The following is a 12,661-nucleotide window of genomic DNA, read 5'->3' as shown; positions in this document are numbered from 1 at the left end:
AGGTCAGAGGCTCTGCAGTGCATTCCTCCCGGAGCTGTCTGTATGGCTGTAATGACATCGTCCTGGCATTTAGCAGAGCTTGTGAAATGCTCGTCTGGAGAACAAGAACGCGGCACACTCTTGCTCAATTGAAAATTGTTTGGGAACAGAATTGACAAAATTGTAAACAAACACAGAGGAGGCCCGATAAGAAAATGTTTATAAGGAGAACATAGTCTCCCTCTCTTTCTCTCTCTTTCACACTCACACACTCACGCTTGCACAATAACACAAATGACAACAATGTGCATTATGCATTACATGAGATTCATAATGACATTAACTTTACATGATAAAAAAAACCAAAACATTTATTGCCCTCCATATTGATTGCCATCCATTGACATGCCATCTATTGATAGTCCCTTACCTGTGTTTCAGAATATATCCAAGCTGACATTTGGTGAGAGATGGGGTATCACAGGGCTAACACATGTAGATAATCATTGCATTTACATACACACATAAACATGCATGTCTTTGGACAGTTGAAGGAATGGGGAGTACACACAAGCTATACACAGAAAGGCCCCAATTGGCTGGTTTGGATTCCAAAACACCACCATGAATAGCTTATTTAAAGCTAAACTGTTTATAAATATTTGATGTGACTGTTTAGGCTTATTCACAATTCCGAGCAAATGAGCAAATAAATCTTGAACTCTAAAACCCATGTTACCATTGAGGATTTAAAAACTCATTCGACAGAGGTAGGAAAAAATGTATTAAAATACACTATAGTTTGAGAAAATAAACACTTTTTAAATTTTTTTTAAATGCATGTAAAATGCCGTTCAGGCAACTCACATCTACTGCAAACATTAATTATTTTTTTTCTTCCTTTCATAACTCAGCAAGAGAGACATGTTATCATGGCTTTGCGTGTGTTCCTGCAGCCTCCCTCACTCAGCCACTCCTTGTGCTGTCAGCATGGCAGGGTGGAGCTGGCAGAACAGCACGTTTTAAGCATGCTCTGAATCTTCACTCCCTCTCTATTTCCCTTCCACTAATGCGTGCACGGCTAAGCTGAAAAATAAAAAGGGAGGGCCCAGTGCATGTATCTAGTGACGGTCTTTACCAATCACAGGGGTTTCCCCACCCTCCCTGTCTCCCTCCCGCCCTCTTTGCTCCCTCCCTCTGTCTCTAGGCACGCCAACCAAAGAAAAAAAAAAAAGTGCAGGGAAAAAAGTGATAAGCAGCAAGCAGCTTCTGGGTTTTGCTTTCAAGCGCACTCCTGCTGAATCGGTGTGAGTGAGTGTGTATATGTGTGTGTGTGGGGCGTTCACTCTTTCTCCTGCCACAGTAGCAACACACTGCAGCAGCGTCGGCCCCGAACAAAAGGCTAAACGCAGCAGAGCCACAGGAGGGGGAAACTCAGGGATAGAAGCAGGCAGAGTGGCCCAGCGTGACTGCACTTCTCAGGGAGGAACTCAACCTGCCATTTAGCCCTCCTGGCCCCGGACTAGAGACAGAGCGGTACAACAGACCAGCCCAGGCTGCCTGTCTGTCTCTCTGCCAGAGCTGTGGAACACACCCTGATACTGACATTCTTTCATTCATACATCTCAGTCTGAGACTCCTGCACCTGCCCTGCTTCACCTGGGCGTCTTTTCTCTTCATCTACCTGTCCTCCGAGATGTCAGACGATGACTGCCGCTCGCCCATCGGCCTGGACTGCTGCAGTTGCTGCCTGGACTTGGCCAATGGAGGTGATGACTCCATGTCTAGCAGTCCGGCTCGGGGCCTCGGTACAACAGGGGGCCTGCCAGGAAGCCCCACTAGCCCCAGTGTCAGTCACTTCCGCCAGCTCCGCAACCAGCTGATGTACCAGAACCTGAACACGGACAAGCTGAACAACATCATGAGGCAGGACTCCCTGGAGTCGGTGGTGAGGGACCCCTGCTTCCTGCTCAACGAGGGGATCTGCAACAGCAACAGCAACATTGACCAGACCATGCTATCTATACTGCTCTTCTTTCACAGGTATGTTTGCTTATCTGACAGGTACATGTTTAGGATATAAATTGAAGGTTTATATTTGAACTTGATGTAAAAGTCTCCATTTTCACTTCTGGATCTGTACATATCAAATCAGAATCTGAGTGTTGGTTAAGTAGCATATTTTGTTTAGATGAGCCAGATGGTTAAAGCAGACTAATCAGGTTTCTTGGATCAGCACTTCTAAAAATGCTGACATACGTGTTTACAGTCATGGATTAAGTGTAGGCTATGACTAGGGTGTTCATTTTGATTGCATTCCAAAAATGAGTTTCAAATAAGACTGTGTGGAAACACTTTATGAGTTCCACAAGAAAGTATAGTTACATCTAAAGTACTTGGAATAAAGGTCCAAAGCATAAAGCAACGTCCAAATATTTATGCAGCTCATGATGTCTATTTATATCTACATCATGCAAGCCTATCATTCTGCATATTTGATGTGTTACGTAACGTGACAATGACGTCCTAACTTCTATTACCTATTAGAGTTCATGAATTGTTGATGAATTGGTGTGCACTGTATTAACACTGTAATGCATTTTTCTTGATTGAGATTACTCAGTTTAAGGACAATTATCATTGTTTGTAGGACATGTTTAAACTCAGAGAAACACATGTTTCCCACAGCTGTTCCTAGATTTACACTCAAAGTACGACTGATAGTCTTTCTAAAGAAATCTTTACTACAAAACAACAAAACACAATGCGGAGAGAAAAAAAAGCCAGAAAAAAAGAGGTAAACAAAATCGAACCTAAAAAGAACGCCCTACAAAAACACACGATTACGCTAAAACAACAGTTTGTTGTCATATTGATTCAATTAAAATGCTCTTTTATTGTTAGAGGTCAATTAAAACTGGCCTGATGCCTTCTCTGTTGCTGCCAAATAGTGTTTATAAAACAGTGTTTGGCAGCTCACCTTGCAGTGTTTGTGAGGAATAGAATGTCCTGCTACAAAGTTGCTGCCAGTTTGATAGCTTGTTTGGCAGCTACTGTCGAATGACTTCAACCTCAAATTAACAGTTACCGTCTCTCCAGCCGGCTACAGTTCTGACCGTCACTGAACTCCTGAACCTGAGCCAGCGGTTACAGTGTTCACTTGGAGAAGTTGTGATTACATATAGTTGTATACTTATTGGAAGAGTAAAATGAAGGAGTTCAACAGAGAAGTGGCAGTAAGCACTAAAAAACACACACCTGTTATCACTGTCTGAACCACCTTTGAATATCATATACTCTGAAGCTGTCGTCATTTGTGCCAGTAAAACAGAGATATGAGTTACAGGATCATGACACATTTGCCAGACGTGTGTCAAATGATAACATTAATCGGATAATTTGGTAATAAAAAGGGATTTTCTTTTTCGTTTATGGTGGTTTACAAAAGGAATTTTGATGTTGTAATTAACCTTTGACCTCTCTCTTACCAGTTCATTGGTTTTTCTGTTAAGGGGCTGTTATTTTAAGTTACTGCAGGCTGGTTTTTATACTCTAAAGTCTCTTAATAATGCTGTTGTGGGTTTACTTTCTCAATCCCACTTCTGAAATACAATCTGCAACTAAGTTTGTGTTTTATTGATATTTCATGGTACAGAGAAAGAAAACAATCTCAGTATGTGTGATATAAGTTTGTTTTGGTTCAACATCCAAATCTTAGAGGAAATACTTTGAGTCAAATATGTTGAATACAATATTTTAAAACTTTTTTAAATTAAAGTTTTTCTTTAAGAACACATCTACCACTTTTCAATATGAGTTTTCCTCTGGTATAGAAATCCTTCTTGAAAAATCTTATTTTGAGTGACATTAATCAACATATCTGAGGAAAAGAATTATGAAATATCCGCATCAATGTCTATTCTGATAAAGATTTGTCCGGGATGGAGATGGCGGTGGAGCTTGTTATCATTGATTCAGTTGTTTGCAGATGTTATCATATTAGTAATGTTCTTCAGCCAAGGAGCATTATCAGTCTTTTATCAAATTTGTCCAGAAGCCGAGCTGCCAAAGAACATTCAAATAAGTTAAATTTTAACTTTGCTATATGCTATGGCTGTTAAAGACTATTCTTATCTCTTGTGGGATTGTTAAATACAGCATGAGTACAGAGAGTACAATACATGTAAAACCATTTACCACAACTGCAACTGATGGGGCTGATGGCAGCAATGATTAGGCCCTAAGTAGTTTTAGCTTGATTTTGTAGCTCTCTGCAATAAAATCTTATCAGTGTCAAACTTTCCATTGGAAAAACATAACAGTTTTTACATCACTTGGTTTTTAATGCCTGACACAATGTACAGCATGGCAAACTGCTGCCTGAATAAAACATCACATACTGTATAGGCTATTTTGAGAGTTTCCACACTCACTCTATTTCTCCATCTGTTTTAATGCTGATTCATTTGACACCTTTTTAGGAGATACAGCTCATTGCTGTGGAGCCTCATTATTCAATAAAAGAACAGCATGTTCTTGATTTATTTATGATAGTGATAGGGTGTGTCATTATGGTACTGTGGGATGAAGAACAACGGGTGAAGAAACTTTGGGTTGAGGACTGCAGCTCCAGCTCCCTTCTGGCAGTGACGGCGAATGGAATCAGAGAGCAAATAATGTTTTTCAAACATTCTGGACAATACTTTTAACATGTCCTTAGACTAGAAGTGATACTTGGATATGTTTAGTTGAATTATTATTCACTGTGCTCAGTGTTTACAGTATCATACTTTGAATAATGCCTGCTGGCAGGGTTTTGTTACAAGCCTTACACAAGAGACTTCAGACTTGCTCACAATGCCAAAATTATAGTTTCACAGCATCATGGATTTTCTCAGTAGCCACAGAGTTATACTTCCATGGTTGGGCATTTTTTAAGAATATTAACATAAATTAAACATCAATTCTGTAATCAGAGATGTTTTGAAATCTTGATCTCCCATCTGTCTACGTGAAAATCGTATCTACAGTGTGGATGATTAAATTACACACAGGACTGTCATCTTGCAGAGAGAGAAAAAAAAATCAAGTTACAAGCGATAAGCAATATTCTTGACATTTCTTGCTTGGAGGCAATGTGTTGACCCATGCCATTGGCCAATGTGACCGTGCATCTGTCTGTGCCAGCTCAACTGTTTGCCTGACAAACAAGAGTCTTTTGCCAGAACACTTTGTTCCTGAACCTTCCCGTCTCAAGATAGAATCACAGACATGGATCATGTGGCTGTCATGGTTACAGTAGGCTTTTTCGCAGGATTAAAACATTGATTTCAAATGTGTACCCTTACGGTTTTCCACGCACGCACGCACACGAGCAGAAACACAAATGCACTCATTCATTCCCACATGTACTCACAGTTTAATCCTGTCAGTTGAAACAAGAAAGCTGCCTTGCTGAGCTGAGGTTTGCAGAAGTTCATACATTTTTTAAGTATTCGCTTCGGGAGGGCCCGGCTGCTGATGAAAAGCCTGGCTGAGCTTTATACTGTGACTTCACCCTGGGTGGTCAATCTGCAGAACAGCGATCATTCTCATTTGCCACTTGTTAATAGAATAAAATGTACAGCATAGCCTGAGGAGGCAAGCCAGGACATCTTTTGGACTTGAATATCAGGCAGCAGCAGTGGCCACCAAACTTGTTATCTAAATGATTCAAGGGTCACGGAAATGTGCTGAGAGGGGAATTTGAACTCATAAGTCCTGCTTGGTGTTTGAGGCAGAGCCAGAAAGCCCTGAGGGGGCCGGGATCTATGATTTCCACGGGATACAACCAGAGGAAATGTGTTGATTTACTTTGAGGCTTAGAGAGCTACACTTGGCTGGAATGAAAGCACTGCTTCTGCACACCTTCACCAGTCAGTCAGTATTTAGCAGCCACTAAACACCATCACATGCCAGGGTGAAGAGGGGTGAAGAGCCTGCAGCGATGACACAAGTGTTTATCACAGGACTCCAGGTCTATGACCAGGCAGTCAGTCTGCAAGCAGTCAAAGCACAAAAAGTAAAAGAACTTCAAAATGAGTGGCAGCACAAAGGATATCACAAAGTGTCAAAGACCTCATAAAAAAAGTTTTTTTTCAGGAGCAGCAACTAATGTGACCATAGAACATGGCTGACGAGGAGTTTTCATCCTTCAGCCGACAATACAGAGCTCCATTATAGCTTTACAGACAAGACAGCAGTTAAATCTTTGAAGAAAGAAAATGTTGTAAAGCAAAGCAAAGGTATACAGACTTTCTTGTTCCTGTCTCTAGCTCATTGTTGCAAAAGAGAAACAGCTTCAAAATGACAAGAAGTTGCACGACCAGACAAGAAGTTGCATGGCGTGTGTAAAGTTGCATGGTACTTTTATTAATTGGTTCAGGTCTGTTGGCTGAAAAAGGAAAATATTTTCCAGTTGGGTTGAAAAAGACATAGTATGGATTTTTTGCTTGTCAGTCAAAAAGGACTTTCTGCCTTTATTATAAGTCAAGGTTGGAGATGAGATTCACCTCATGCGCAAAAACTCCAGGTTTGTGCTTTGTATGACAAACTGTACAAAAATTGCTTGGAAAAGTATTTTGACAGAAGATTTACACCCTTTGACTAAGTTTGATTTCCTGCTGTGAGACTGCTGTATGTCTGACACTTGTGAGTGTATTGTTGCCATGGTAACCTATGCCTCATTACAGTGGTAAATGTTTCACTTTGGCCTGAGATGACCACTGGCTCTTGGCTATGGTCCACTTGACTACTGAACATGACCTTCGCCTCTCACAATAAAGTAGAGACAAGATCCAGCTGTGTCAGGGACCCCACTGGGCATTAAAACACCACTCTGTAATCCAAATATAAACCACAAAATAGATTCACCAGAGGTCCAAGAGGTCCAAGCTTTTTCAGAGTGAATACTTCTATTTAGTCAGGGAAAGTGTCTTTTTCCATGTGTAATCCAGCGTAGAATCCATGTATATTTAACTATTCCTAACAGTACCATAAGCAAAACATGTCTTTGAAACTGCAGGAAAAGTTTTTTTCTGCATCACTGTGGGAAAAAAAATCAAAGTTTTGCATTTTAGCTTTAAAACGGGAAAGGGGATCATAATAATCCTCCAAAAATACAATATCTTCATCATCTTGGATATGCTCGGAGAGTGAGCTATTGAGTAAATTTACATGTAGGTTACATGTAGAGCTGAATACAGGGACAGTCCTGCATGCGCAGTCTTTGAGAGCATCATTTGCATGACTGATTACAAAAGCGAAACACACTTTTGGTGAACTTGCCCAGGGATCACAGTGCACCGTGTGGTGTTTTAGCTACACTAAGTAAATGTACAGTAATGAATTAGTAACATTTTGTTCCACCTGCTGTACTGGTCAAAACAGAAAAACAAACGGAGGGGGTAAGAGGGGAAAAACTAACGTGGTAAAAAAAGAAAACTTGTGCTCCAGTGTATCCAGGCTTGTTGTGTAGATAACATTGTGGTGCTATAGAGGCACACAAATCAGTCAGGAATGTAAAGATGTACGGATAAGATAAACAAAACACAGTTTCCTCTGTTTTCCCTACTGCTGTAAAATTGCCCCCATTTACCAGACAAATGCATTACAGTGAAAATACATCTTCAGCACATGAGACAAACTCAAAACAAACTTACATCACAATTACAGCATCATTGTCTATGAGTTAACATATACAAGCTGCTACAACCAGTAATGGGCGTAAGAATCAGAGTGAAACTATTGCAACAAAGATGAAATTCAAATTTCACATCCCTTACACTGCTACAAAGAAATTCCTAGGAGAAAGCAATGCATCTTAAAGTCCCATTGATTCCCAGTCCCATTCCAATCTTCAAGTCTCATTCCTGTTGTTGGCTCTCCCAGTTTTGCCCACATAAAAGGATATCAAACACATCCTTGCTGACAAAAGAACCTGCATTCAATTACAATTTTTTTTTTTGGATCCAAGCTGTTTTTTAGATTTGGAACAAAACGAAACAGTGTAACTTGATGTGCCCTGTAAAACGGAAAAAAACTAAGAGTCCTAAGTTTGAAGACAGTTACATAACTTCATGGGTTGCAGGTGTACGGGAAAAACAAAAAACGAGGATTAGTGGCGAGAAGGCAAAGGGAAGGATGTCGGGGTGGAAAGGCAAATTCATGGCCAGGCAAGTCTGAGGAGCCAATTCCAAAGAAACCAAGGCCATGAGGGCGAGGTCTCAGTAATGTCAGGGGAAAAAGAGGGAGAGTGAGAGAGAGAGAGAGAGATTGTCAGAGAAAGAGAAAGAGGTAGACAAACAGCCAGGCAGGAGGCAGGTGCGAAGACAAAACATGAACAGGACTTGCTAAAAATAGCGTGCTGTTGGCGCTTGGTGGAATTCATAGACATAGGTAGACTGCGGACGTCTGTGGTAAAAGTCACAACCTTTTTCTATAGCTAAAGGAAGTTATTCTTTGGTGGTGGGAGCAAGTAAAAAGCCATTAAAAGTGTTTTTTTTTACGGCTGTTTTTATGAGTTTCCTCAATAACACAGGCTTTGACCACTTCGGTGTTGAAAAGAGACATTAATGGACTAAAAGACTGATTCACAATATTAGAAATAACTGGATTTCTAAAAAACACATGATGGTATATTTTTGGTGTGTTTGCACCACTAACACTATCCCTGTACTTGATTTTATCACAGAGGGATCATTTTAAAGAGAGATGCACAATAATGGCTTTTTAATGGACGTGTTAAGTTACTGCCCTGTTGTGTTGTGACTGTGTGAATAGGCTGTCCTTGGAGCTGCGCCAGAAGATGCCTGGAACTACTGTTGATTGTGTGCAAGTGTTTGTGTGTGTGTGTGTGATTTTGAGAGCTCATCAGTACTAGACACTGTCTGCTGTCTGTAAAATAACGATCAAGTTGTTGTTGAACCTTGCAAGGAATGCACATAATTTATCATGCATGCATTTACCAGCTAAACACACTCACAAATACACACACAATTACATTATTACCATCGCCTGGCAACGTGATAAACATGTTCATCAGGTTGCCATTTTGGTTCTCCATGCACAGAATCTTCTATATATTGCTTATATGACTGGGAAGTTTTATAACCAATATTACTGGTAAATAATAATAAATATAATTTTTAGAAACTGTGGAAACCTTTAAATTAGAGTTGAAGGTCTGGTGATATTTTAGATTTTTTATGGTCAACGAATCCAATTGAAATACCAAAACCAACAATGAATTAATCCTACTGACAGATCCTGACATACGAGATAATCCTCTGCTCCATAGACTTTCATTGTTGTCCAAAAAACACATCAGACACACCATAGCACTGGGTGACATGTTCCTTCATGTAGATGAACTCTGTAATTTGTTTCGAGATGATCCCACAAACACTTTCCCAGTGCCACAAGTACTCACTAGTACACCAAATCTGTGGTGATGTGGTTAAATGATTTTGCCTTTCTAGTAACAAAATTATGAATCTAAACATGAGAATATACAGTATATGCATGTCCAGTTTTTACAGATTTACATCTTGAGACTTCACAGCACAGACAGGTTTGGGGAAGTTGGAATATATTGTCGACGATAACAAAAATATCTAATGTAGCCGTCCTCATCCTTTAAGGTTGTGTTAGAAAGAATCCAAGATGACCTTGATGGCAAATGTCTTTTAAAAAAATAAACCTTGTAATCTTTTAATCACCCGATCCTCTCCAATACTCTCCAGTGACAGCTGCAAGGGTCAGGAATGAGTAATTTATCTGTCTGTCTGCAAGACAGACGACACACTCCTTGACAGCACACACACAAACACACACACACACACACACATATATGAACACACTTAAAGTATACAGTACACAGAGGTGACCCACAGCATAATGCTGCTGTTGACACGTCACCACAGCAGAATCCAGCTAAGCTCTTTTGTGTCCTGAGTAACAGGCAATGGAGACACAGTACTGTATGTACCAGAGGTGGATTAGAAATCTATATGTAACACATCATGTTTGCCATCTGAGTCAAATCCTCAAGATCAGAGTGTGCTGGGAAATTTTTCAAGATTTATGAGAAGGGATTACCCCACCCTTCTTCTAAATTTACTTGTCACTGTCTTGTTATGGAAACATGAGATTGAAATGGATAAAAGCATGTTAATAGAACAGAGTGTACAATGTTTTTTTTACAGTTACTGCTTGTATGCGTCTGCTTTCATGAATGCACTAAATATACACATACATCTTGAAAACCTAATTTATTTGGCAGTTGAAAACAAAGATGAAACAAAACAAATTAACTGAAAGTGAAAATAAAAATCTGCTTAATGCTATTTTTTTTTAGGAATTGTTATCAGGCTGCGGTTATAAATCATAAATATAAAATATCCAAGTGTCAAGGAAATACTGTTTGTGTTGTGGTAATGGTGCAAAATTTGTAGAGAAAAATATTGTGGTTTCTGTTGAAAACTCTTTGAACTAAAGCCCAATAGGCTCAACTTGTGCCACACAAACATGACTTAACAGACTGGTTATGAATTCTTGTAACAAGTCCATGAAAAACACATATGAAGTCAAGACAAATACGAGCATCTCCGCCCTGCCGGCACAGCTGAGTGCAGACACCTGTAAGGAATTTGGAAAGAGCAAATTGGACAATATTCCAGGGGAATGAAAAGAAGGAAGCATTCTTAGAAAATGATTCAAGACATACTTCAAAAGAGGGAAGCAGTACCACCCATCCATTAAAAGTCTTTCATGCCTCATGTTTTTGCAACTCTCTTTGTCCTTCCCTCTTTTATTTGCTCCTTCTCCTCCCTCTCTTTCTCTTTCTTTCTCTTGTTTTTTCCTCTGTCTCGCTCTTCTTTCTCCATCTCTCCATCTCGGTTGCTCTAGTTGGCAGCAGTTGGACTTATATAAGTCTGAAGGCGGGGTGTGTGTGTGTGTGTGTTGGAGGGGGGGGGGGGGGGGGGGGGGATTGGAGTGACCATGGCTTGCGTTCACTGCCTTATCTGTTTGGACCACAGCTATGGCGCCTATTTAGATAATAAGGCAGCCTGTCAACACTTGCCATCACACACTCCCCCACACACACTGCCCTGTACTTGACTTGAGATCACAGAAAAGTGGTGGGTAATAGCATCACAAATAGTCAATATGTTATAATTACACTCTTTAAATAGGCATTAGACAGTAATACTGCTTACATAACACTTGATATTAGGGGTTATAGTGCGCTGTGGTTTGTTCTTTTTATCAGACTACTGACACGCACGCACGACAACCTGCTGTACCACAGTGTTAGTCAGACAATGGAAAAATATCTACATTGTCTCCAGTAGAGTTCATAGTAGATTCAGGGAAGCTGAAATGCAGCAGTTATTAGACTTGCACTCCCCATACCACCCAGGCTGAGCTGTACAAACTGCCGTCTGGGGGGCAGTAAAATCTTTCTTTCTGTCCTATTTTCATTAGCATGGGATTCCCACTCTTTTTTTCAAACTCTGTAGGAGAAGTGAGAATATGGTAACCCACTCTGCTACTGAGGGCCAAGCAAAAGTTTGGCTGAGGTGAGGAACAGTAGATCTGGAGTGGAAACAAATGCTTTCATGAGAATATTGTATCCTTCTCCAGCTCCACAGGGGGTAGAAACAACTCTGCTGCCTGCATATAAAAAGCTCGACTGACTTTTTTCTATCCAAAGTGAAAGAGTTTGTGGAAAAACTCAGATGAAATTATGGTACAAATTTTATTTTATTTTTTTTTTGCCTGGCAGCATCCCTTACACGGATTGGCATGCTCAGACTTAATTTCAGATTCATTTAGATGCTTCTTCCTCTGTTTCTCTCTGGACGCCTGTTTCAAAATCCCAAGTGCCGTTATCCCACACTGAGTCAGTTTTTTTTTCTTACCACTATAGTCTGCTACACAATGCAGCCAGACAGTGCTTTTGTGGAGCAGGCCTGAGCCAGGCCTATCATTAGCCTATCTTATTCTCCCTGGGCGCTATTCACACGCAGGTTGGGTACATGATGTACCCAGAGCGTGCACACACACAGATACAGGCACACATACAAAGGGAAGAGAAGAAGACTAAAATACAACAGAAGTCACCTTTGATTATGATTCACAAACATGTGCACATCCTTATGCAAAAAAACACATACATACACACACCCACATACTTACGTAAACACTCGCACAGAGTCTTTGTCCCTGCAGGGCACGGAGCTAGTGTTAGACATACTTTAGCAATAGTGTTGCCACAGCCCATTACTGAGAATTGCTCCTTGAGTCGCTGGAAAAAGAAAACAATTACTTCTCCGAACTTCGGCAGGTCATGAAGTCACGCTTTCAGGAACACAGGAAAGGTTACAGCACCAGGACCAATCACATGTTCTATTTTTGAAGTTACTAAACATCTGCAGTTTGGCAACGCAGTGTGTTTTTCTTTTCTCACTGCACTTCTGTGTTCTCTAGTAAACAATTTTGAGCTTTTGGGGTGGATGTGTAATCTAAGTGGCCAAAGTTTCCCAAACAGGACTCTGCTGTCATGCAATGAGCGAGATGGTAATGCATTTGGTATTAAGAAGCATAAAAGAACTCAGTTTTGGTCAGGGAGCATATGTCA

General features: G+C 40.4%; 1 protein-coding gene across 1 annotated transcript in view; it reads left to right on the top strand.

The window, feature by feature from the left end:
- Positions 1–1,237: 1,237 nt before the first annotated feature.
- The window catches only part of tsc22d3 (TSC22 domain family, member 3), a 35,853-nt gene continuing 24,429 nt past the window's right edge, over positions 1,238–12,661 (top strand). Inside the window, exon 1 of the mRNA XM_044363091.1 lies at positions 1,238–2,022. Within this exon, the coding sequence (XP_044219026.1) occupies positions 1,676–2,022 (347 nt within the window). The 5' untranslated portion in view covers positions 1,238–1,675. The remainder of the gene's footprint in view (positions 2,023–12,661) is intronic.

This window comes from Thunnus albacares, chromosome 10, assembly GCF_914725855.1.
Source record: "Thunnus albacares chromosome 10, fThuAlb1.1, whole genome shotgun sequence".
NCBI lineage: Eukaryota > Metazoa > Chordata > Actinopteri > Scombriformes > Scombridae > Thunnus > Thunnus albacares.
The sequence above is the reverse complement of the archived record's forward strand: the minus strand, read 5'-3'. Positions and strand labels throughout refer to the sequence as shown.